The 27,376-nt window shown below is 48.3% G+C and overlaps 1 protein-coding gene across 9 annotated transcripts in view; it reads right to left on the bottom strand.

The window, feature by feature from the left end:
* RBPMS (RNA binding protein, mRNA processing factor) overlaps positions 1-27,376 on the bottom strand; it is a 188,254-nt gene that overhangs the window by 15,189 nt on the left and 145,689 nt on the right. For 3 of the 9 annotated variants that reach the window (XM_036838866.1, XM_036838859.1, XM_036838863.1), the window contains one exon: positions 11,533-11,660. The exons of 1 other annotated variant lie outside the window; for it this stretch is intronic. In XM_036838866.1, the coding sequence (XP_036694761.1) occupies positions 11,533-11,660 (128 nt within the window). 5 more of the 9 variants (XM_036838862.1, XM_036838858.1, XM_036838860.1 and 2 more) reach the window with 3 other exon arrangements.

Raw genomic sequence — 27,376 nt, 5'->3', positions numbered from 1 at the left:
TTGACCCGACCCCATGGGCCTCCTTCACAGAGTGGCTGTTTCCCTCTGGCTGTCACTGCAGGGTGAGGGGCCACACTGGGGCACTCTGTCCCAGCTGGGAGTAGAGGCGTCTGGCCTCACTTACTCAGGGGGCTTCAAAGGACCAATGTGCAGCTTCTGCCTACACCAGGACTCCATTTCGGGGAAACCGCTGGGCCGGCTGTGCCTTAGAGACCCGCTGGGGCAGCACATCAGATATGACTAGAAATCAGTTTACCAGCCAAAGTGGGGTCCCCGCGTTGGGAGAGGGCAGAGCTGTATTCCTTGGGAGCCACCAGCTGGTACTGAAGCTCATTTAAGACAGAGCCAGAGTCGTTTCAACACTCATAGCAATTAAGGGGACGGGGGCCAAAAACACTGCATGCAGGTAGGCTAAATACATGTCACGGTGGGAATTTAGGGGGTTAGGCAGGACAAAGGGGAGAGAAAGAAAGAGGGGACGTGTGGAGGCAGGAGGCCGGGAAGGGAGAGGGAGGGTAGAGTACAGGGGAGGAGGGAGAGAGGGCAGAAGGGAGGGGAAGAAGAGACTCAAAGAAAAAACTGATACCTACCCACGGCTTACGGCTTTGGGCATCTGAATCCACTTGCTCACTAAGCAAAGGGCAGAGGTGGAGCTGCCTTCCCGAGACACGTGGTAAAGGATGGGGTGGGGACTTGGAACCTAAGCACACACTGGAGGGGGCGGGTCCGTGCGCACCGGGGTCGGGGGAGCGCGGTGGTGACGGCTGGTGCTGCCCGGGTGCGGGGCCGGAGCGCTGAGCCCAAGGAGGCCAAGACGCGTTGGTGGTCCACGGAGGAGACACGGGACGGGGGCTGCCCGGGGAGGGGAGAGCCGCAGAGTGTCTGGCAGGCGCCTCGCTTCGATGCAGGTGAAGCCCCTCCCGCCCCGCACGCCCGCTCCAGCCTCTCTGAGCGCCTCTCCACGCACACACTTCCTTGCAATCTTCCCCTCGCCGCCGCGCCGCCGCGGGTGACGGGCAGGCGGATGCTGAGCCCCGGGCTCCAGGGTGAGGTGGGCTCAGCCGAGCGGAGGTGAAGTCGGCCCACTGGCCGATTCTCAGGGAGGGTGTGGCGGCCACGCAGTAGACGGGCCCCGAGATCCATCCCTCTCGTGCCCCGCGGCTGGACACCACCGCGCCTGCCTGCGTCGGCTCTGTGAGGCCACTTCCTCAGAAGGCAGGTGGCCGAGCCCGCACTTCTCATCAGCACTGTCCCTGGGCCCGCAGAGGACAGAGCAGCAGAGCTCACGGGGCAAAAACCCGAGCTCAGGCAGCCAGCCCCGGGGGAACAAGCTGTTCTGTGCTAATCACCGCTGTCTGGGAAAACAGGGTTCATCCTTACACCCACTCAGGCTGCCCTTCTGCTCTGGTTTTTGGCCCCAGGTCACTCGTGGCCACTCCTGCCCATTGCCTAGGGGCTACTTAGATGCGTCACAAACACGGGGGAAACCCATGATTCCCCGACTCCAGCTCCAGGGACAATCCAGCAGGGATGAAGTCTACGCAGCTGACCGTCCTTGTAAGGCAATGGTCCTGTCTGCAGAAAAATGCACATGTGCTCAATCACACATACACAACCGCACGCTCACAACCTCGTATGCAATTCCAGGGGCCTCGGAAATCCCTGCAAGAGCCTCTAACATCATTCATACGATCCAAGCTAACACTGATCTTTACTCTGTGCCAGAGACTGCGAAGCACGTCACAGAAATTGTGACGTATAAATGAATAAGCAACACAGAAGACACTGGGACCCTTCCACTAGAGCTTCATAACGCTGGCAGTTATTACTGTCACAATTCACTATCCAGGACCCACACTGGGATTCCACCATGACACTGCTTCAGGAACGCTCCTCTCAAATGCAGTGGCCCTGCAAGGGTGACACTGAAGTCTCCCATCACCTCAGCCTCGTAACAGCTCCTGTGACTGGGGACAGACTGGCGACAGACAGGAGCAGGAGGGCACCCAGAAAAAGAAATGACCCAGAGCAAAGATAAAGTGGAGCGCTAGAGAAAGAAGAAGGAACCCATACAGATAATTTCCATCCTCTTCCATGTGTAGATGAGGAAACTAAGGCCCAGAGGATTAAAATACATAGACTTCATGTCCCCAGTAGTGTTGCCAAGGACAGGAAACCCCGACTGGGCTCCAGGGTGGGAGCCCTGCCTGATGCACTAGCCCTCGTACAGTGGTTTGTGAGGAGCACAGGGTAAAGCACCGAAAGGGTAATCATCTGCATTGTACTATCCCCGACTAGTGATGACTCCCATCATCCCACATGCCTTTAGAAACAGTCATGAGAAGTGCTTACCAGGCAGCTGGCTCAACTTACGGCAACTACCATTAACAGATACCCCTTGGTTTAGCAATTTCCTTCTCTGTGGAATAAAGGGATAAGTCTAGACCAGTGGTTCTCAGAGTGTGGTCCCCTGACCACCAGCATCACCTGGGACATATGTCAGAGATGCAGAAACTGTAGGGGTAGGGCCCAAGCACCTGCATTTAACAAGCCCTCCAGGAGATGGTGATGCATATGTATGCTCCAGTTTGAGAGACAATGCTCTTGAACAGGTTTCCAAAAGTGTGTCCAGAAGAAGTGAGACGCTCTGCAGTCAAGTACGTTTGAGAGAAAAATGCACCGTCTCAGCAGATTCTAGATACACATTAGCACTGAGAAGTTTAAACAAACCTGTTTGACCTGATTTAATCCTGGGTTTCTCAAGTTTATCTGATCACATAATCGTTTGAATTACATAGCAGTGTTGAGAAACGCTGGTCTGGAAGGCCCCTTCCAGTGGTGACATATGGTGGATCCAGGAGGCTGAGGCATGCTGACACAGCATCCAAGTTCCCAGCTCTTAACAAAACTAATTAGGGCTGGAAGAAGATCACCAGACCAGCTGGTACCCTGGATGTCTAATCTATCAGGAGCAGTGACGATAGTCTTACCTTTGCTAATGCAGGTGCTGTACCTGAATGCAGATTTCCCAGCACCACAGTCAGAACGAAGCTTCCTCTCCTTTTAAAGGCATGGATATTCTTAGGCAGGTTTCTACCACTGTCCCCAAGAAGGAGCCCTGAATACCCTGCCAGGGCCTTCCCAGCATTGAGCCATTGGCCGCCAGCCACTCACACACTGTTTAATTATAAGCAACTCTGCCCCACTGACTCCAGCTCTAAGGATCCGCTCTTACGCAGCATCACCAAGTAAAGCATGTCAGGGCCCACGGCAAACTTTGTTGCAGGCTGCCAGGCCGCGGAGGGGCTGCCAAGCCAGAAGCACACTCTGGTCTAAGAAACTCCAAACTCACCAAATAGACTGGAGTGATAATTACAATACAAACAAGATGATCCTCTTTATGGGACTAATTATAGGATTCTTTTAAACAGCAATCCTCCCCATTTCTAATAAAGCATTCACCCAAACTGGAAGAACAAGGTCTAGACCTTGTCGAGGTCTAGAAGTAGAGGAATTCCTCTCCTTCATGAAATGAGGCCCGTGAGGCTCACCCCCTAAAGGAACGTCCACACCCATCGGTCCCCTCTGCCCCCTCACACTCTTTCCTAGCAGACGAGGAGGACACGAATGCAATCAGCATTCTTCACACTACTTGTTTAGCACCTAATACTCCTTGCCTAGGGCAATTAAACAAGTTGCCATCGCCTAGACAAAATGTCAAGATTTACACAAACCGAACCGGTTCAAAGGTTTAAGTTTGCCATCTGACCCACCCGGAGAGCTGGGGAGAAGGCCACGCCCCAGCCCAACCCAGTGACCCCGCCTGATCTCCCAGTCTGAATGGTGGGATGGTGCTGAGGTCTGAGCCCAGGCAGCGACAAGGTCTAGACCTGAAAAGCAAGGTCCTAGGCCTGTGAGTACCTCCTGCTAAGACCAATCAAGGCTGGGCTTAATTAAACATAAGCCTTCAGGGTTAGTTTTCTCTCTTGGGCTTTTAGACTCTTTCCCCATCTGTCCCAAGCACAAACCAGGCTCTTGCTTCCAAACAGGCAGGTGAAATGTGCTCAGACATCCCAGAAATTCACTCAAGACGCCACTCGGGTCGAGGGCACCCAAGCATGTAACACCCTGTGTCAGATTAAGTCCACAGTGGTTGCTTGTCATCCATATTTAATTTTGTCAGACTGTTAATTTTTAACTATGTTTGCTATCAAGGGCCATTAGAGATCTCCAGGAGCCGAGCTCGGTGAAGCGAGAAGCACTTCGTGGCAGAGTGGATGAGTCTTGAAGTTGGGTTGTCCCACTTTGCCATCCTGTCACCGAGTTCTGGCCTTGCCCACTGGCAGCACAAATCTTGAATAAAACATGATCCCATTTGGAGCTGATTTTCCTTTTTACCCCTGTCACAATTGGTTTTCTTCACGGAGTTCACTTTCTTTCTATGGAGGCTACATTTTACATTTCCAAAGTTTCTTTGTAGCCTTGGTTTTGTTTCCCAAGCAGTTAGAATTCACGTGCTTTCAGATGGTATCTGGGTGACTATTCCCACCAAAGGAGGCCAAACACCCTGGGTGGACGGCCAGCTGACCCCACCTAAGCCTGCCCTCAGCTCACACCCCGGCGACAGGCTGCCCTTCTGGCCCGGCTCCAGCTGCTTCTCTTCTTTACCAAAGAGTAAAGCCTGGACCCTTAGGTTTCTGCTGGCGGGGTACCAGTCCTGAATCCCTGCATCCTAACTGCTTCTTAAGCTACAAAGGCGCTCAGGAGCCTCTGGGCCACACCTGAAGTTCTGACCCACCCCCAAAAAAAAGAAAGAAAAGAAAAAGAAATGAAAGAGCTATTTTAACAGTAATTACTACTCTATGCCAAGCGCTTTACTCTTTCCCTCAAAATAACCCCAGAGAACAAGTGTTCATTCTTCCTACTTTATAGATGAGGAAACTGAGGCTCAGGGAGGTTACACAAAAACAAACAAACAAACTTGCCTAAAATCCCAAAGTTAGCAGAACGGATGGAAATTGTCATTAAAATTCGACCTGCTGGATTTTAAACACTGAGGGCCCGATTACATGCCAGGCCCTCGGCACATCCCGTTGTATGGGTGGACCGCTCAGCAGTTAATAATCCCAAAGGGGAGGCAGGCTCACAAACAGCACTTACAGGGGAGACTCACTGAGACTCGGGGACGGGCTCTCCCTGCTCATGAGGTCGGGGGGCACACACACAGCATCTAGGGAGCGTAGCTTTACAGAGGAGCAAACGGGACACGCTTAAGAAACCTGGAAAACACAGCGCACCAAATGAAGGCAATCCTGCTGCCGCCCCCCAGTCAGGAAAGCCGCCCAGTATGGGGAAGGCTGGGCCTCAGTGGCGAAGCAGCAGCTCTGGCCAAAGGAACAACTAGACCCAACAACTCTGGAAGAATGGTTCTGGACTGCTTCTGAGGGGCCAGTGAGGACGGGGTCAAGGTTTGTGTCGCTGCTTTATGAAGAGGATCCTTAGTTCTTCAAATACCAGACAGCAGAGGAGGGGAGGGGAGGGAAGGGATGGATGGGACAGAGAGGGTAAAAAGGGACAGAGAATTTGCTTGGCCAGGAGTTGGCCCCCCTGGGGGTTGCTTCAGCCACAGGACTATGATGAGAATAATATCCCCCCGAGGCACAAAATGTAACCCCATCGCCCGGACATGAGGCTGGGGCAGAACCCTAGCGGAAGGACTGTAGAAAGAATGAGCTAGAAAGCCCAGGGACGAACAGGCCGGGTGACCAGCAGCTGGAGAGTTCAGGGACAACAGCTCTGAGTGAAGCAACACACACGAACCGTTTGGTCTCTCCGGGAATCCAGCTGTTTCCCACTCTTGATCTATTTCCTGTCAGGGACAGGTTTTCTTCCGACAGGCGTGTCCGGGCCTGGCTGTAGGGACTTCCTCCGGGGGACAAGTTCTCCCAGCGCTGGCACAAGCTGCAGGGACCACACTGCTGGACGCAGGGCAGGCGCCGTCGCTCGGGGATGTCGGCGGCTGTCATTCGATGCCCCATCTTGATCACCTGTTCCTCATTCACTCTTTCCAGCCTCTGGCCTTTCATTTGGCTGCAGCCATGAGGACTCTGCGGCCCCATTAGTGTCAAGACAGGCTAGATGTCCTTAGTGTTTGAACTAGCACAGCTTCGTGGGTAGCCAGTCCTGGGCTTTCTTCTCCTTGAAGATTCAAATGCTCCTTAAAAGGCTAACGCTTTCTAAGCCCTTACTGTGTGCCAGGCACCCTGTTAAATGCTTTAACACGAGGGACGATTAGCCCCACTTTAGGTTAAGGAGCTTGTTCAGTCGAGGTCACAGAGCATGTAAATGGCAGCGCCTGTGTCTGACCAGGTAGCCCCAGCAGAGGCCAGGCCTCGAGGGGCCGGCAGAGAAAGAGGCCCCCCTGTGGGGGGAGAAGGGCTGGGAGAAGAAAGGGGGTCCTGTGCTCACTGGGGGCTGGCGCTGGGAGCACCGCGCCTGCCCCGCCTGCCTTCAGGCTCCTATGGGAGTCAAGCCAGACGCTCCTAGGTGACCAGAAAGCCAAACAAAAAACAGGGAACTAGACAAGGCTGGTGCGTGCAGGAGACGGAACACCAAGCAGCGGTTTCTCCCCACCCTCTGACCTTCACGGAGCTGCAGGTTTAGAGAGAAAAGTAAATGTCAGAGGATTAATAGTTTCATTTACGGCTGAAAACAATTCAGAGCCTTGAGCTGAACGGCCTCAAAGACAGCGCTGCAGTCCTTCGAAGCTGCGGTCTCTGGGCCGCTCGCAAGCCCCGGGCTGCAGGCAGACAATACCCGTTCGGGAAGGCCGGGCCTCCAGAATGAGGGCGTCCGCGTTGAGCGTGGATGCCGCGCAAGAGGCGCACAAGCCGGGCGCACATCTCCCGACCCCGCCCCGCCCTCCGACAGGCTGGCCGGCGGGTGAGGGGCGCAAGCTGCCTCCCGTGGGCTCTGCTCACGGGCCCACCCCTGCAGCACTGGCTACCGCCTTCTGAACAGGAGGGAGAAGCTGAGAAATCAAAGTCCTTCCCGAGCCGGGTGCCCACACGCGCCTGGGTGGGAAGCACGGCCGCCCTGCCGCCGGGGCTGTGCTCGCCCGAGTCCGCACTCACGGCCGCCCTGCTCCCCGCGCCCTCGAGACGCTACCTCTCCCCGGCTCCGGACTTAAACCAGACTGACGCCGGCCCGGACCTCCTTCTTCTTCTTCATCTCAGTATTCGCTATGGGGCACAGGGACAGAGGAGATGCCTAATGAGATGTGCTTTAAAGAGAAGTTCACAAACGCAGTTCTCAGAAGCTGCACAGTGAACGCCTGGCCGGGGGCCCCGCAGTCAGGTCACCCATGCACCATCCTAGGCCCCTCTCTCCTCCACGATCTCGCTTCCCTATCTGCCTGTGTCTTCTGCCATGGTTCATTCTGGTATTTGTTTTAGGTTTAGCCTTTAAATTTTTTCCAGTGTGTCACAAGGGACCTCCCTAGGGGCACGTCTTGCCCCCTGGGAAGTCCGTGGTATGATTTTAAAGCCTTTTGTTTACGTGCCGGTAATGCATTGAATGGTCACAAGCTGCCCAGCAGCCCTGGGAGAAGGTCTGCTGTTCCTCGGGGCCATTGGAGCCTCTGAGGAAGGGACAGGCAGTCAGGACTTGCTCTCTCAGTCCCACTTACCTGCACAAGTTTCAGGCCCAACAGTATGATGCTGGTCAAGGGTAAATAGTATCGTTTCTAGAGTGTCGTGAGGACAGTGCATTTTACTGGCTTTCGCTCAGCCCCATCAGCAACAAGACTAAAAGCAAAAATGAACCCAGATTTAAAAAGCTGAGATGTGTGAATATGAGGTGAAAGGAACTGTCTGGACATTCTCTTCGGGGCATAACTTTCCTAAAAGTCGTGAATGAAACCTTCCTCTGCTGTTCCCAGGGACTCACATAATATATTTAATAAACTTCGAATACCAATGACGGTGAAAGTAAGCAGGATGATCATTTCTTACAATGTTAACCATCTTCTTAGAAATCGGATGCTCTTAGAAATAGAGATGTTCTTTCGTCCCTAAAAGTAAAAAGGCAGTCCTGAAGCTTACAGTCCGATTACGTTATCCAGTAATTCTTTAAAAAATGGGATTTGATGTCACATAAGCATCTTGAATTTAGAGATGGATGCACGCGACCACAGATGGAAGCTGGGCAGAAGTAGAAATATGATGCAACTCCTTTTCGATGACAGTTTCTGTCTCTCCTGGGTCCTTCCTTCTGGATCAGACAGACTGGAAAACACTTCCACCCTTGTTGAAGCGAGATCTCCTGGCAGATGTGACACATGGATGCTAGACTGAGAATCTTCCAATATGCAGCTCTTGAGGGTTCAGGAGCCCAAGAAGATACGAGCAGCAGTGAGGCCTGGGCTCTGGACCAAGTGTCCCTGGGATGCTGAGTCCTTCTCGCATATAAGGTATACTGAGTGTCATGGGCCCAGCTCTCCCAAAATCTGAGATAACATCTTAGCTCCAAAATCGCATCAGCATGAAAACAAAACGCTGCAGTCTACTTGAGATCGTTTTTTCTCTAATTAAAATTTTTATTGAAATCTCAAACGTTACCAAGAAATAGTTTTTGCAAAAGGGGAAAGAAATAGCTAACAAGCAAATTCAACATGGGAGCTCCCTCTGCTGGTCTGCAGTAGGTTGATATGTTACAAACACATTCCCAGAGACAAATCTAATTTGCTGGAGAAGTGGACAAAAGACAGGTGTGTTGGGCTTTGCCTCAGGAGAGAAACACTAGAAGAAAAAAAAAATCCACGTCTCAAAACAGAGCACAACATCACTAAGAAAAGCAAAATTATTTAAAAGCTGATCTCCAAAGACATAATACGATTTCCAAAACAAAAATGGAATTAGCCACTAAGAGGACGCTCCATTTTGGTCTCCCCTCTGCTCTACCTCCAGTTAATAAAAATTCTCTCAGGCCCTTTGGGTGAAGGTTAAGTTCTGATCCCCTCGTCTCTGTCTCCAAGTCTCTTCTTACAGGCTTCTCATCTAGTTAGAGAAGAAAGATCCAAGGAGTCACTGGAACAAGGCCTTTCCAAAATTCCATCAAAGGATTAGTCTTTGGTGAGCCAGCACTGAGGTGTGGAAAGAGCTGGGAGTCAGGTGGCCTGGCTCTGGTCATGGCAGAGCCACTTGCGACTTTGGACAACTCTCTCCTCTTCTCCAGTCTGTTTCCTCATCTGTAAAATGGGTCAGACCAGCTGATCTGTCAAGCCTCTCCCAGTTCATTCTAAGATTCTCACACTGGACAAAGACATTTAAATGACCATATTTGTTCATCAGTCTTTAGGATACAGAACCCAAGCTTGCACTGGGAATGACCCCAAACAAGAAGTGGGGTTGAGCACAAGGGTCTCACTGGTATCAGAAGAGAGTCCCACCAACTCTAGGACTGACGTGGCAGTACCAAGTGGATTCCTGGCTGGGAAAGCCTCAAGGTCAAGGAAGAGCTCATGGGGAAAGTGCCACCATGAGCGATACATCCCAGTAAAGCATAACGGTTGAGTCCATGGAATCTTGGCACTGTCTCTCCTCATCCTTTCTCACAATGGCCTGGGCTTTCTGATCTCTTATGACTTTTTAGCTCCTTCTCCCACCGTATCCCCAGAATGACTTTTGATTTCATCCGTTATATGAATGAAGCAAGGACAAATTACCCAGACATCATGGCCAAAAGCCACCATTCGCAGTCTTTTTTGGCCACTGTCAATTCCTGCTTTTCCAGGACAGTGGTGAAAGGCTTTGGTGCTGATTAACCAAAAGCCATGGATATTTAGACGACTAGGCAAACTTGGCACCATTTCGTGGTATTATTAACATTTGCCTCAGCTGTCAATTGACCTGTATCTAGGCAGTCCAGGAAGAGGAAGAGGTGGATCACGTATCCCCAGATGGCAGGGGTGGGCCACAAACAGGGGACTTTTTGAGTTGCTCCACGGTATCTACAGAATAATCTAAGGTCACTACGAGCATTCTGATAACTCAGCAGAAGGTGTCAGCCCGTTTCCTTTCCCTTTCCCTTTGCCCTCCCCTGCTACCTGCCGTTGCAAGGGTGACCAAGCACTGACACGGACAAAGGTGGAAAAAGCAACAGGGAAGGAAAAGCAGAAAGCACAGCGAATCCAGAAATTGGGTCATCAGTCTCGGAAGAACCCCCGTTACTTTGTTTTCTGTGCCAAATACTCTCACCACCACCACCTTTTTCCTCACTACTTGTACTACTTTCTACCCCCTTCTTCCAACACACAGGGTGATCACTTCTGAGGCCCAGGCACCAGGGCCTTCTCTTTGTAGTTTGCCTGCATGGTCCCTGGGAAGCTGGGTTGTCCGTGCACATACGAGGCATCGACAGCTCAGCTGAGAGAGAATGGAAGGAGGTCCAGCTAAGAACACTCCTGACCCCATGGCCTGCCTGGGAGACCCTTGCTGGGGCCCCTTGTAGGTGTCTTGCACAACACAGTAAGTTGTGTACGACATAAGACTTTTAATTCAGAAGGGTCTTCTGGGAAGCTGTTTATTTCATCCAGCCTGGTACACAAACACTAAGCAAAACAAACAAAAACCCCACCTGTTCAGGCTGGTAATTTTTTAAAAACAGGCTTTCCTGCTTTTAGAGGAGTTACACATGCAGTAAGACAAATGAAAGCTATATTCTTTCTATCTTATTTGTTATTATTGATCATCGCGCTGAATCCTAACCTTGATTACTACTACTTGTACTAAAAGCAAAGCTAAGAGAAACATCGTTTCCAAGGGAAGAGAAAGGGTTGGTATGTAGACAGTAATCCTTGTGAAGAAACAGTGGAGTTTGTTTATAAAGCTCAGGCTATTCTTAACTAAGAAAGAAAGCTGATCAGAAGAGATACCTCTACCTTGACGGATAATTACATTTAAGACACTATATTGTACCTGCTTTTCTACAGGGTCTCTTAAAAATGGAAAAAAGGAACCCTTAATCTCTTCTTTAACATATGTAATGATAGCACATAACCTTCCTCCTGGAAGCTCCCAGCTTGCTCCTTCGTCCCTAGAGCTCCCAGAACACAAGAGAAGGAGATCTCAGTACACAGGAGCACACGCAGACAGGTAGCTCTCGTAACAAGCGCACGCCTTCCTCTGCAGCCCTTCCCCACGGCAAGGCACACACATCTCTGCTCTCGTGACACCCTCTAGCTGGCTGGGGAGGTGACCTGGGCCCAGGCTCTCGTGTGTGATATGAGGGTGAGATCATTAAGGAAGAGAGAGGTGTTGTTTGGGGGCAAACATCAGGCAGTGGGTGATATCATTGCTGTCAGACGGTCCTCGGAAGTCCTGGAGGAGTGTCAGCTTGATTCAGAGGGGATCAGTAATCTCTTGAAGGCGGATCTGTTAGCTGGATAGGGGTTAGTTGTATGGTGTGCCCTGGGGAACCAGGTTTGAAAGGGCTGCTGGTGGAGTGAAGTCGTGGCCGATGGGTATGAATTACCTGGGCATGCAGTGAGGCGGGGTAGGTGAAAGCAGGAGGTAGAGCAGGCGCTAGCTCCGCTGGGTACAGAGGGTACGGGGCCCACACTTCAGGGCTACTGGGGTAAAGTGCAGGCACTGTGAGCTCATCTGCAAGAAAAGAATAAGGGAAGAGTTAGTGGTTACCAAACAGCTGGCTTCAAATCAGAAACAAAACACCCAGTGTAGCCCCGAGCCCCAATCAATGTCAGAAGTCAAGTCGCTCTCATTCTTTCAATAACCTGTTGGCTTCGGTCCCCCAAACACTAATAAGCAGGCGAATGGTAAATACGAAATGGACAAAAAAAAAAAAAAAAGAAAAGCAAGAAATCTGCTTCCTGTCTGGCCTGCTGAGATCTCAGGCCCGGGCTCTACCCTGGACACTCTGATGTCTTTCCAACTGTAGCTCAGGGAAACCCACGAACAGTGGGGACTTCCTGCACCAAACAGCAAATGGGGTCCTCCGAGGAAAAGAGGAAGAAAGAGAACTAGTAGGCGATCTCCCATGAAGACTCACTGCAGAGCCTTTGGGAGAACAGTGGCTGACCGGCAGGACGGCGACAGACCAGAAGAACTGGAGGACTTTTCTGTTAATCAGCATAATTACCATTGACAAATATCGGGATCAGATCATCAAGCCTTTTCTGTTTAAAAGCACAAGGCCAGACACTGTGCCTATAGGGCATTTAAGGTGTTAAAAGTTCAGAGAATGGAAGTGCAAAGCCTGGGGCATGCTGGTTAAAGTTAAGCTCCAGAGATCCAAATAAGGACGTTCACAATTGCTGTTTACACAGATTTTATTTTCTAGGGAAAAAAAGATGAGTCATGTTGCCAACTGACTGGTCTAAATGGTCCTCGTGGACCTCTGATTCCACTCAGGTCAAGCCGCAGTTTGCCAGGTTGAAGGGCAAATGCCGGGCCTCAGAATGGATCAGGAAGCAACCCATTAAAGTAACAGCAAACACACAAGGGAGCGTCTCAGCAAAGGCAAAAATAACCTCAGTCAATAGTTCTGAATCTGGAACCCGTGAAGCAGCGATCTCGGTACGTGCTTTTATCACCTGTCAAAGTCTGACATCAAGTAGGCCCAGATGCTCCCCAGAACCACCGAGGAAGTCAGGAAAAGGTGACCCGGTAAAGCCGTCAGTGCCTGTGCCATTCAGGACGTCCCAGAAGTGTACAGTGCACGTGACCCAGGGTCAAGAGAGTCTCTTCACTCCCTCCCACCATCTAAAGCCAGCGCAGGCCTGCATTCTAGGTCTCCCCCATCTCCCCCAGTTCTGACCCCGGGCAGGGTTTTCAGCGTGGGAAGGGGGTTAGACACAGAAAACCGCTTTGCTGAGTGGGACGTGGGGACCGCTCTACAGAACCAGCGGAAGGCAGCTGAGGCCGTGCGCGCCTGCGCCGGCGGACAGGGTGTGCGCACGGCTCCTGTCGCCCGCCCGCGTGCAAGAGCTTCCACGGGCTGAGAGACGGTCCAGAGCCGGCCGATGAGGACGCGTCAGGGGGCAGCTGGGGATGCCCTAAGGTGGGGTCGTATACGTGGCCGCCCCGACTCCCTCGCTGCTCAACAAGGCAGTTGAAACGACCTCAAGACTTGGTGATGGGAACACAGATGGCCTGTCCATCTAGGCGGGGAAGCCTAGGCCCAAAGAGCAGACTAATAGTAATTATCTGGAGAGGGAAATACCAGCATCATAGCCCTCTTTAAAACGATCAGGTCTGTACCACCTACTTCCAGTTCTAGGGTGTGTAGGTGTCTGCAGTTTCTGTAAGGAAATTCCTTACAGAGGGGTTAAGAGAACGCTTCATGGACCCCCGTGTTTCCCGTCGTGATGAGACCACACGAAGTCCCTTAAGAGCAACAACTCTTGTGAGAGCCCAGCTCGTGGAAACCAACTACCGCCAGAACCAATGCCTCAGATTTTAAACAACCATTCTCGGGAACGGCAAGCTATTACTGTTGCTGTTATTGTTATTTCAGCTACCAGGCTATTTTAAGACACTGAGTCTTTTTTTTTTTTTTTTAAAAAAAGGCAAGAGTCTCAAGACCTAGCACACACTAATTTCTTAGCCCACGCTCGTCCAACCCCACTGTGACGGCACAAGACTATCAACAGCATCAGAGGGGCTGTGCTTGGCCTGCAGCCTGACTGGCTAAAGGTGAGGCTGGCTGCAGGGCACCCCTGGGGCTTCCTTTAGAAAGGTTTTAAAATGTGTGTCTTTTAAGATATCTGATCCTAAAGAGATAAGAGTCTGGGTTTCAATCTCAGCCTGATGGAATTTATGATTTCCATACATTTCCACATTTTATCCTAAAGCATGACTTCACACTGGGCCTACACAGATGCTTGGAGACAACTCACTGATTGATATTTGCATAAAACCTAGCCCAGTTGAATGGGGGGCCTGCTTCCAAATCCTCTAAACCCAAAGCTGCAGAGTAATAGCATATAGTCAGGTAGTGAAGCAGAGGCCTAAAAGAGACTAGGGGAAACGCACACGGGATTAAACCCCTTCTTCCATCTCCTCTCAGGATGGAATCTGGAGTCACAGTCCGGAGAAGGAGGATGCACCCAAAATATGTCAGCGGTAATGCTCTGTGTTGGTGAGAACTGGGAGAGGACGGCAGGGAGCGGGTTACTGACGGCACGTGCTGCGGGCAGGAGCCACATCTTACTCAAGTCTGCACCCCTGGGCCAGCTCTGACCCTGGCATTTAGCCTGCAGTAATGCCTGTTGTACTGAACAGTCCCCGACAGAAAATCCCACAAGTTGTTTAGAGATACACCACTGTTTTCTTTGTTAAAGGAACTGAGGGAATATCCATAGGAACTAGATCTAAAATTTCTCAATCCTTGCAGTATTTGTCATATCCACCAAAAAAAAAAAAAAAAAAGAGCAAAGGCAGGCTCAAACAAGAGCAAGTGTTTTTGAGCAAGAATCTTCAAAGTGAAAAATAAAAGCGACGGAACCTTTCTTCAAACGTGTTTCCCAGAAACTCTTGTTTACTAAAAGTGCAGCGGTTTGGGTTGACTTGCTGGTGGTCGTGGGGAGGGCTGGAGGACCTCCACCCCTGTTGAGTCCCCAAAAAGTACAGGAGGGTTCCGGAGAAAACAGCTTGAAAACCGCTCCTACAGCTGCTCTCACCCAGGGACCGGTTTTTAAAGTAAGCTCCTCTTCAAAATCTCGGAAGTCTGAATTCATTCCTGTAGCTCCTGGAAACCCAGCTGAGAGAGGATGGGCGGGTGGGCAGTGAGTAGCCAGAGGGGGGTGGGGAAGAAAGAAGGAACAAGGAAACACCTGGGAGGGAACGAAATAGGCTCTCTTGACCAACTTCAGTGGCCAAGGTACCTTGAGCCCCTGAAGGGCCCAGGGAGAACCTGAGAGAGCTTTAATGGCCTCGCAAACGAGGTGTTGATAAATCTGACCCAAGCAATACAGCAGGTAAAATAACAGGAAGAAAGGTAAACAACCCAGGTGGGGCTATTCACTCCCTCCCCCGTGTTCCCAAGCCATAGCTTCCCACCAGCACCGCAGCTTCCACAGGTGCTCCCGGCACCAGCAAAATCAGCGGCAGCTGGGAGCACGGGGTGGGGGTGGGGGATGCAAATTCTGGGCTCCACCCCAGACCTACTAAACCAGAAATTCTGCCCTCCAGGTGATTCTGATTCATGCTGAAGTCTGAGAACCACTGTTATCTTCCGACTTGTCTTTCTTATTCTATTATTAGCTGCTTGAGTCAAGTGTTAGGCATTTTGCTTTCCAAGGGCTCAGGATAGTACCTGTTACATAGTATCTGTTGAACAAATGAATGAAACACTCCAGGAGAGAAAATGCAAACGACAGCATAATCCTGGACTTGTTTTGTGAGTGAAACTGGAGGGTCAAAGCAGACCCAGCCTGACATCCCTTGCTTGGCTCAGAGCCACCCACGAGTGACAGAAGCACACAGGCACAGCAGAGGCAGCCGGCCGGGGTCAGGATCACACCGGTGAGAAAGCAGCCCTCGCGGACGCCTGCGTTTCAGCATGAGGCTGCAGACTCCCCCAAATGGCACACACTCTCCTTTGATGGAAGAGGGTAGTGAGCTGCATAAGCTTTTTGCATCTGTACGCTCTTTTTTTGTTGCTAATGTGATCTTGAGAAAATTACAGCAGCTTAGAGACAGGTTTTCCACAGCACAAGCCCTCTGTACGACTCCCCGGTGGAAGGAGCAGGTGTCAGCAGAGCTCAGGTGGGCTTCACCTTCTGGAGTCACTGCTCAGCCTGCTCCGACTTAATAGGACGGGAAGGCTGAAAAAAGAAGAGAAAGTTTGCTGCCCTAGGCCCACCGGGATGAACTGGAGTCAGGGAGGGGGGTTAAGGTCCCCTAACAAAAGAGGCTCTTGACCACCCAGAGTGAGCCAGGCCCCAGTGGGCAGAAAGAGATCAGAAGCCCAGGGCTTTTGTCTGGGCCTAATCTGACCCTCCTGAGAGGCTGGGTCACTCCTCTCCCTTGGCGCCAGATCTGGCTACACCCTTTTGTCCTTTTGCACCTCTGAGGATAATGTTGTTGAGGGCTCACAATATACATCTGAAGAGGCCTTTTTCTTAGCATAAGAGTACGCAACCAGGAGAGTCCAAACTGAATTCTAACCAACAAAGACTAGAAACTTCCCCAATTCCAACCTCCAATCCCTTTGAAAAGAAAGAACTGCAAAGTCTGATGAATGTTTAAACCCAAAGAGCTCATGAAGATCACCTAGTCTGCCTTTTCACCTGGATGAGGAAACAAGGATGCAGACAGGCGACGCTTCCAGTCTAAGGTCACACTGAAACGGACAAAGATGAATGACTCTTAGAAACAACTGAGATAAATGAGGGACAAGGAGAATCTTTAATGGACGTAACCTTAGGATAGTTGCGAACACAAGGTCCAAGGACGTTTAAGTCAGTATTTACTTTGTCTCTTGGAGATTTCTATTTGGAAATATTCCACAGCGATCTCACGCTCCACGCGTCCGAAATGAAGCACACTCCCTCCAATGGCCTGTCTTCCTTGGTTCCAGATCTCAGTAAAAGATGCTGCTTAGCTGCCCAAGCCAGGGTGACCTGGAAGTCACCCCACCTTCCCTCACAGTCAGTCTTTCACCAAGGTCCTATTGAATCTATCCCATCATCACTTTGATCCTAACTCCCATCACTGGATTACCGGAAAGGTCCTCCTGGCCGCCACACTGCACCTGGCTCAACTTTCAGAATACACAATTTAGTAATGTCACTCTCCTGCTTAAATAACCTTTCTGATTTCTCTTTGCTCTCTGGACAGGATGTGACCGTGGCCTAGAAGACCCCGCATGATGATCTCGCCATCATCGCCCACCTCTCCAGCCCCGGCTCTCACCTGGTTTTCCCTCCTGCTCTAGGATCCATCAGCCATTGTCCTGGCTTGAAAGCACATGGTTCTCTTGCCACTTCTAGGTCTAGTACACTCTTTTTCCCTCTGCTGGGAGTGTTCTTTCCTTTCACCTGGCTTTCCTTTCACCTTCCCTTTCACCTCTTATTCATTCTTCAAAGGATTCCACTTAGATGTCACTTCCTTGGGGTGGAGGGGAGGTGAGGCAGGCCTTCTTGGGAGCAATCAGTACCCTCTGTGTTCTGCTGCATTCCACACCTCCCCGTCACAGCAGTTACTTCTAGGGCTCTAAGTTCTCACCCTCTGCTTACCCCGGTGCCTACCACCAGAAAGTATCAAGAAGTCAACCATTTGCTCATACTTGATAAAATGGAGGAAAAAAAAAATACCTTGCCCTTCAGGAGGAAATGAACAAATTCTACGTTAATTCATTTCCGTGTGGGAGAGAAATAGGTACTGAAAGAGGATGAGTGTGAGAGCATGCAAGTGCTTTTTAAATAAGATTACATTTCAATCCTGTTTTAATAACACCTATTTTCATACTTTTTATACAAAGCTGCTGAGAGCTTGTACGTCAATATTCCAGATCCTCATTAAAAGCTCTGGAGAAAGGGGCAGGGATGAGTGTCTCATTTTAATGATGAGAAAAGATCTATCCAAGGTCTCATAGCTAACTCATAGCGTCTGAAGTGGGATTCGAATCCAGGTCTCATGTCTCATGGTTCAGGCTCCCTGTCACATAGCATCCTGTCCTCCCTGACATGGGGACGTCCCCACTACTGGTGGTGGTGACAGGCCCCTGGAGAGCAGGTGGTCTTCATCTCTAGCTTTTAGCATACTCAGTTTACTAGAACAAACTCAGGGACAGCGTCCTCCAGGAGAGCTTGCCTGAGAGATGAAGAATTTGGCCAGAGAAAACAGCAGCCATGACACAGAAGACCCAAGATTGATGAAAAATTCCAAAGAAAAATAAATCAAGGATTCTGTTAAGCAATCAACTCCTACTCACATACCTCTGCAAGTAGTTGATCCAAGTTTGTTAAGTAAACCCTTGAAAAACCAGCCTTAAGAGGCCCACTCTTTTGAGGGCTATCCCATTAGGACATGCTCTTCTGGTGTGAGGGCTAAGAATACAGCCCACTCCCCGTTTCTGAGGCAGAGCAAAGTGCACATAGCTCCTGCAGAGGTCTGAACAGTGTCCCCCACAAAATTCACGTCTGCCCAGAACCTCAGAATGTAACTTTTTGAAAACAGAAATTTTGGAAATGTAATTATTTAAGGATCTCAAGATGAAATCATCCTAGATTGGGGGTTCGGGTAAATCCAATGACTGATGTCCCTATAAGAAGAGGAGAGGGGAATTCTCTGGTGGTCCAGTGGTTAGGACTCCACACGTTTCCTGCCAAGGGCCCAGGTTCGATCCTTGGTCGGGGAGCTAAGATCCCACAAGCCACGCAATGGGGGAAGAAGAGGAAAGGACATAGAGAAGAAGGTGAGGTGAAGATGGAGACAGAGGTTGGAATGATGCATCTACAAGCCAAGGAACGCCAAGGACTGCCGGCACCCCCAGAGGTTAGGAGAGAGGCATGGGACGGTTCCTCTCTCAGAGCCTCTAGAAGGAACCAACGCTGCGGATGCCTTGATTTCAGACTCCTGTCGTCCTAAACTGTGAGAGGATACATTTCTGTTGTTTTCAGCCACCCAATTGCTGGGAATTTGTTGTCACAGCCCTAGAAAACCTTCGGTTCCCACAAAAGGTCACATACTTCATTAGCTCTCCAAGAAGGTAAGTGTAGGGGAAGAATCAAAAGATTTGGTGAACGTAGAGAATGGGCTTGAGGACACAGGGAGGGGGAAGGGTAAGCTGGGACGAAGTGAGAGAGTGGCATGGGCATATATACACTACCAAACGTAAAATAGATAGCTAGAGGGAAGCAGCCGCATAGCACAGGGAGATCAGCTCCGTGCTTTGTGACCACCTAGAGGGGTGGGATAGGGAGGGTGGGATAGGGAGGGTGGGAGGGAGACGCAGAGGGAGGAGATATGGGGATATATGTATATGTATAGCGGATTCACTTTGTTATACAGCAGAAACTAACACACCATTGTAAAGCAATTATACCCCAATAAAGATGTTCTTAAAAAAAGATTCGGTGAAAATCTCAAAGGATGTGTTCAGCACCACTCAGCACAAACCACGACTGTAGTGTTTGTGTTCTGCACCGGGAACCAACCGTACTAAGTGCGGGAGACACCAGGAGAAATCAAGTCTGTGTTCAGTCCTCCTCCACTCTACCTGTTCTTTAATCCCGTCCTTGGCCACTTTCTTTGCTTCAATTACTAATTCTATTTAGGGTAATTCATAAACCTACAGCTTTGACTTCCACTCCAACGCAGACATCCTAAACACATCCAAATCAACTCATACAAAAATGCACTCACAAATCAATTCCTCTTCTTACCTCTCCACATCCCTTTATCCCATTCATTCAGGTCCAAAGCCTCCTTCATTTCCCATATCCAAACCGCTGCTAAGTGCTAATACAATAAAGTATAACAGCAGTAGTAAAGTAGCTAATGTTTATGGAGCATATCTTATGTGCCACTCACTGTGCTAGTGTCCCTTGTGGAAGGTACTAACACCAGCCCCTTTACATTATGAGGAAACAGAGGCACACAGGTTCAATACCTAGCCCACTGGCTCACAGCAACCGACAGAACCAGGGCGTGGATCAAAGTCATCTCCGTCCAGAATCCAGACCCTTCACTTCTCTGCCTCTCCACACTGATTACATTCCCTCTGTGCCTTTCTCACTATCTTTTCCCTTCCATCCCTACTTCTACCACCCAAATGCATGTTCCCACTTGGACTTTTAAACTGCCTTCCTAATAACTTCCGCTATCTCTCCACTCACATTTTTCTCTCATAACACACATTCCTAGAGCAACCCTTGAAACCTGCAGGCAAACCCAGACCAACAAAATATGCCAAGGAAATTCCAGAAGCAAGCTGGTCTTTATTCAACTGGCCCAGAGTCACCTCCCCCCTAGTTAATGATATTCTGCCATGCCTCCGAGCAGTCACTGCTCTCAAGGTCCTGCTCTTTCCTTACTGTGCAGCTGGTCCCATGCCAAAATACCTTCCAACCCATGGTTTTAAAAGGATCTGACTCTTGATCTGAGAGTTCAAGGGAACCCAGAGAATAATAAGCTGGAAGAAAACTGTTCCTCGGGGAGTTGACTGAAGTCACCACTGTTATCTACTCTTGCTCATCACAATGGGGCATTTTCATAGCTCTTCCTTCCTGAAACCTGCAACTGCAGGGTTGAGGGTCACCCAGAGCTTCCCCAGGCAATTCCCTTCCCAGACACGGCAACTGAACTTTGAGGGTGTCTCTCTGAGAGCCGGTCCTTAAGAAACTGACTGCAATCAAATCTGGATGTTTAACAGGAGCTCTATTTCCAGGAAACATTGGTTTCATATTACATAAACCACATAAAAACATTCGCCCAGCTCCACTCTGCTAGAGACCTAGGTAAGCTTCATGAGGGTAGAATACTCTCATGTATTCACTACTAGCTATTCCCTACTAGTGAACACTACTAGCTATATTCACTAATGTGCCCTTTCCCAGTGTCTGGAGCAAAGGAGACACTCAATAAATATTCCCTGAAGGAATAAACCCTCCCCTTTTACACAGCACACCCCCTTCTTCCTCTTTTTCTAGTCCAGAACTGCACTCTCAGTTAAAATGTTTCTTCTGCCTCTTTTGCTGTCCAAACAGCCTTTTCCATCTGTGGTAGGTAATTTAATTATAAAGGGATTTCAGAATTGTACATAGGAGTGGCTGTGTGGCCATCTATGGGACTAGTCACATAACAAATGGTCATAATAAGGGTATTTATAACAGTGCATACTTTGTGCAAAATACTTCCCAGACTTTAACCTATTTATTCACCAGAACAGCCTTATGAGGTACTGCTGTTATTACTCTGAGTCACAAAAGCAGGATGCTACCTAAGGGCTTGGCGATGAAGTGACAGGCCCAAGGCCACGCGGCTGGGAGGAGTGGAGCCATGACCTGAATACAAGCAGCGTGGTTCCAGAGCTCACGGTCGTAACCCACTGTTAAGATGGTGGTTTTTCTACCCAAACATCCTCCCCACAAACCATAAAGCTTAATTTTCTAAGTTAGAAAAGACAGGTCACCACCTTCAAAAACAAAAAAGAAACAGAACACTACTTTAGGGCAGATGAACAACACAAGAGGCTATTCTGAGAACATGACAATTCTGGTCTGCTTCTCTGGCACTGATGATATGTAATGAATACTTAATTTTTAAAATTTATAATAAAAAGAAAAGCATATTCATAAGGTAATTTTGACATGAGTTTTACAAAACTAGTTAGGAGACATACTATGTATATATAAACACTAAGTAAGGGCGAAAGAAGACACGAGAAATTACAGGCTTGGATCACAGAGATGGTAGATGAGGAATGTCAACAACTTGTGCTTGACTGAGAATATTAGCGGGAGTAGAAAGAAAGGAAAAGAAATTTCTTCCTCCATTTAAAAAACATTTAAGGAAAAAAAACGTTTAGTGGGAATTCCCTGGTGGTCCAGTGGTTAGGACTCTGTGATTTCACTGCAGAGGGCTCGGGTTTGATCCCCGGTCGGGAAACTAAGATCCCACAAGCTATGCTGTGTGGTCAAAAAAAAAAAAAAAAAGGGATTTTAGCATAACTTCCACTTGCCACTCACCTTTTTGGGGGCATACATGTATTATCTGGTGAGGGAAGAAAGTGAGGAAGGGAGAGGTACGTTTATAAGAACACAGCCAGGAATAGGTGTCTTTTTAATGAAACTGCTGCCTGGATACACCTCTATTTAGTCTATAAAAATAATCTACAGAACTATTTTATTAAACGATAAGCTCCTTGAGTGCAGGGCCTGTGTGTGTTTTGCTCACCGTGGTATCCCCAGCGGCTAGTCTAGTACATTTATCTAGCAGACCTTCATCATTTTTGATAAACGCTGTGTTAGGCATAAATCTCTGCATATGTTGTTTTTCTTTAAGATAAATTCTAAGAGTGGAACAACTATGTCTAAGGTGATGGGCATTTTTAAAGACCTTAATACATCTTGCTGTGTTGAAATGTTTCAATATATATTCCCAATAGATACAGAAACATTTTTACCAATTTTTAATATGACAGTATTGGGAATTATTATTAAAAACAAAACTAAACAAAAAAAAGGCAAATTTATAAACAAAAAAGTCTCTCCATTATTTTAATGTACACTTCATTGACAGTTAGTAATGCTGAACTAACGTACTTCCAGATTCTTATTTGGAGCAGGTACTGCCAAGAGAAGTCTCCATTAAGGCATGCTGCTCTCTTAAACAAGCCAGGATGGGGACTTCCCTGGTGGCGCAGTGGATAACGCTCTGCGCTCCCAATGCAGGGGCCCTGGGTTTGATCCCTGGTCAGGGAACTAGATCCCACATGCATGCCACAACTGAGTTCACATGCCACAACTAAGGAGCCCACGTGCTGCAACTAAGGAGCCGGTGAACCGCAACTAAGACCTGGTGCAACCAAATAAATAAATTAATTAATTAAATTAATATTAAAAAAAAAAATCCAGGATGGACCAAATACCCTTCCCCACCCCTCCCATAACAGCATGTGTGCCTTGATTACTGCACCTGTCACTTACATTGAAAATGATCTCTTTCTGTAGCTTTCTCCTTCCCCAAGTTGTAATCTGCTTCTCCCAGCACTTATGTCTGGCACACACACAACATTCAATCAAAGTTTGTTAAATTTAATTGATATTTCCAAGTGCCTGCAACTTATTAACTATCAAGAGCATGTAGGGACTTCCCTGGGGTCGAGTGGCTAAGACTCCACACTCCCAACGCAGGGGGCCCGGGTTCGATCCTTGGTCAGGGAACTAGATGCCACATGCCGCAGCTAAGAGTTTGCCTGCTGCAACTAAAAAGATTCTGCGTGCCGCAACTAAAAGAGCCTGTGTTCTGCAAACTAAGACCCGGCCACATAAGTAAATAAATAAATATTGATATTAAGAATAAATTAAAGGACTTCCCTGATGGTGCAGTGGTTAAGAATCCGCCTGCCAATGCAGGGGACACGGGTTCGAGTCCTGGTCTGGGAAGATCCCACATGCCACGGGGCAACTAAGCCCACGCGCCACAACTATGGAGCCCGAATGGCACAACTACGGAAGCCCACGCGCCACAATTACAGAGCCCGAATGCCACAACTACGGAAGCCCATGCACCTAGAGCCCGTGCTCCACAACAAGAGAAGCCACTGCAATGAGAAGCCTGCGCACCACAACGAAGAGCAGCCCCCGCTCGCCGCAACTAGAGAAAAGCCTGTGGAGCAACGAAGACCCGACGCAGCCAAAAATAAACAAAATAAATAAATATATTTTTTAAAAAAAAAGTTTAAATAAATAAATTTTACAAAAGAGCATTTAAAATTGAGAAATAAATAACCCAAATGGTTTAAAATTCAGCACATTCCCTTGACTTTTAAGAAAATATCAGTCTAACTCTGCACAGGCTCCGCTCCCAGGCAAAAAGGCAGAAACTTTAATAACTTCTCAGTTTTCAAGAGACTGAAGCTGACTTAGGGAACTGATAAAGCAGAACCTCAAAATATACCTGAAAGTACAGATAACACAAATCCACACACATACGATAGGACGCTGGCCTCTGGGCCGCGTGAGGAATTTCTGAATGAAGCTGTGTGTCTGAGCGGAGCTCCTGCTCTCATCCCTTCCCTTCTCCTGCGCTATGAGCTCAGCAGCCCTACCCGGCCCCCACCCACCCTTCTGGATCCCCATCTACGTTCACGGGTTGGCCCTGGGCTATTTGCCCTTGATTTATCCACAGGGAATGTTGAGAATATTCACAAGCCCTCGGCAGAGCACGATATCCTGGCTGCACAGATGAGAGGTGGGTGTGGGCCACACCGGTAAAACCTATGTCATCCCTGCTTCCTCCTTCTCTGGTTTTCTCTCATGTCAGATCAATCCTAGTCTGTAGTTTGCTATCCTGAAAATAATTCTGAGTTAAATATGCATGGCTATGTCAAAAAGTTCCAAGCATACTTTCTAGAACTCAAGAAAATGTATCCATCTTTTGGAAAAAAAATAAGGCACTAGCTTACGCTAACATTGTGTTTCTCAAGGGGCCTTTCCGATCACTGACAAGGTACAGCTCACAGACTAAAACAGAAATGATAAAGACCTACTGAAGTAAAATGTCATCATCTCTAGAGATAAACAGACAGAAATTTTATAGTTTCTCAGGTGATACTGTAATCTGGGCTCCTAGAAATTCAAGTTCAAATTGCAATTATAAAATTGAACACATCAACTGACTTAGAGGGAGCTGTGTGTATCATTTATCACCTTCCTGACTGAGGTGGCTTGGGCACTTGACTACTACCACCACTACCCCTCCTGACTGTCAAAGCCCAGGGGCTATGGTAGCCGAATCGCAGGTGTGGCGAATGCCATGAAAGCCCCTACAGGAACATGCTTTCCCAAACTATTCCTGCTCCAGCCTCTGAATGGTACTTGGAAAATAAGAAGAAAGACACAAAAGAGTAAGAACATCTATCCCTCATGACACTGTGGTGATCATCAATTCATAGTATTAAAAAGTGAACTGAAAAAAAAAAAAAAGTGAACTGAATGCCTGAAATATCACTATCACTGTCTTTACTTAGTATCGGTATCTCAGCACCACAATGCTGATGGATATGGCCAAGGCTGCTTCAACATTTCTCTGTGCTGAGGTGTTTTAACATTTCTTCCAGGAGGCTAGAAATCAATCACTTAAAAATATGAAAAGCTTCATACCGCCAATTACTGTGAACTGTGAAAAGCCTATTGGAACAAAGCCATCAGAACACTCAGAACATTTCCTGTCCAAGGGTAACAAAGTTGATAGCACACAGAAAACTCAGAAAGTTGCTTTCCTGTTCCATCTTCTCTAAACTTGCCTTCCTTGATTCATCCAGTTTTATAATCTAGTTGACCTCAGAGCGAAACTTGTGTAAACAAAACTCCCCTTCCGGAAACTTTTGTTGCAAGAACTGCTTCCCTTGGTCCCCCTGTGCTCTCAGAGGTGACACAGGTCCCACATTACCACTGAAGGACAATTCCACCTGCACACTCTAGGATGGCGCTGAATAAAATCTTTTCTAAGACGGTTGAACCACGAGGCCACAAGCTGGATGAAATAATTGAGCAGTGTCCAGTTAATAACAGCAGCAAGAGACTAAACTAGTTCTTAAATACAGTTCAGGGCCAGCATGAATGAATAAAGCCCACAGGATGCAAAAATGTCAATTCAGTCAGGGCTACTTTCTCTCAAATTTTATCACATCTCTCTCAATGTCTTCAACAAATATTTTCTAAGTACCTAACTGTGGGCCAGATGCTAGGTGAATGCCATCATTTGAGATTTCTCCAGCCCAAATTTGGGACAGTAATGCTGAGCCCCAGGGGGAGGCCTCATTATCTACGAACGTGAAGGGTAATTCCTATTTAACTGAATGTATCTTGGTGATCCTGGGTGGGGAGAAGAATGTACTCGAAAACAACTATTTGGAAATGGAAGTCCTTATTAATTTCAAGATGGCAGGCTGTTAGGAGGATGCGATTTGTCATCTGGAAAGTGCTGGAAGAGCTGTAAACTCTCCGGGGAGTCAGCAAATGGTGACTGAAAAGGACTGGACAAGAGAAGAACAAATGACCTTCTTGTATCAGTATTACACATGATGTAATTCCAGAAACGTGGTGAGAGGTGACTCAATACGTTTCACCTGAAAGTCAAACCAGTGTTTCTCCTCTTTAAGTCTTAGCTGTAAACGTTGCTAGCTGTGCAATCTTGGACAGTTTATCTAATTCCTCTGAGCCTCAGTTTCCTCAGAGAAAAATACCGGCTATCACATAGGTTCATTATAAAAAGGAACTGAGAGCTCGGGATGCGTATAGTAAGTGCACTGCGTCGCGCACCGTGTTATGTAACAACAGCAACAACTACGGACGCTGATATAGGAAAGGAGGTGAGGACACAAGCTGGGGGTGTAAACAATGTCTCTGCTATAGGAACTCTATCCTAATTACAAGAAAATTCCTCAGTTCGTCAAATTGTCTGGGGCCGCAGCTGCTGGGAGGAGGCAGTGGTGCACTGGAATGTGTGCCTTCAGCCACTTTTCATGTTTAAAAACTTTTCATGTGTCTTCCTCATTCTTTTGTGCCCCATACGCACTGTTCATTACCAGGAAAAAGTTGATGATCACTAGAAGATAAAGCTTTGTTAACTACATGGCATTCACTTTTTTATTTTTGAAACAACAGTGCTCTTTCTTCCTAGCACAAGGCTTCCTTTAAAAGAAGTCTCACTGCCCTTCAGCTTCTCTAAGAGAATCTGATCTGCTCAAAGGTCCACTTAACCTCATAAATGAAAGTGGCCAAGTACCTTTGGAAACTGTGATCTACAGCTCCCCGGTCACCCAATGCCACCGGCTACAACAGGACTAAGTTACAACAGCAGCTCTAGGAGTTGATGCACCTCAGTCCCTGACTGGCCAGATTGTATTCTCCCTTTTTTCTCCATCTCTTTGCCTCATAAAAATCAGAAAGATTTAAGCACAAAGTTTAAGAACAACCATAACAGAAAGCCTAGATCTTAATTGTGCAGGAGGTTAACAGTCACACTGTTGACTTTGCAGTAAGACAAACAGTAAAAACTTGGCAAGCACTACTGTATACTATCCCCCCTCCTCCACTCATTCCTGAAGATTGTACTCATTCTTGGGATGTGAATGACAGGAAGAGTTCATCTGAGAGAACAGGGCATCCTAACCTGGTTAGAAGCTCTGAAATACCAAAGGAGAACTGGAGGGGTTAGGCTAACTGAGCTTCTTCACCTGAGGGAAAAAGTAACTCTGTCTCCTGAGGATCTCAGGTCTGTGATGACCAGATTACCTTCCAACTCTGAAAGGTTGCTTGTTAGCGTAATAAGTCTTTTCCAGTTTTACGCTGATACACAAAACCAGGGAAACATGAGAGAGTCCGCAGGAAGGCTGGCTGGCTACGGCGTGCCTCCTGGGCCTTGGTGGGCAATCCATGCAGGAGCTGAGGAGTCTGTGGGCTTGCTTCACCTCTTCAGAGTCAGATACCAGAGCACCTTAACAGTAAAGGACATGCCCAAAGCCATCCCAGTGCCAGTGAGATCTCTCACAAATCTAGAACCGGCAGCTGGTTAAGCATTATGAAGCAGGTCATATGAGGATTGTTTTGCTTCTTTTTAATTGAGGGGGAGGACCTAATGTTCAAATCTAGAGTCTGGTTAAATAACTATAAAACGGGGCTTCC

This window comes from Balaenoptera musculus, chromosome 21, assembly GCF_009873245.2.
Source record: "Balaenoptera musculus isolate JJ_BM4_2016_0621 chromosome 21, mBalMus1.pri.v3, whole genome shotgun sequence".
Lineage (NCBI taxonomy): Eukaryota > Metazoa > Chordata > Mammalia > Artiodactyla > Balaenopteridae > Balaenoptera > Balaenoptera musculus.
This window is presented reverse-complemented; position numbering and strand designations above follow the sequence as displayed.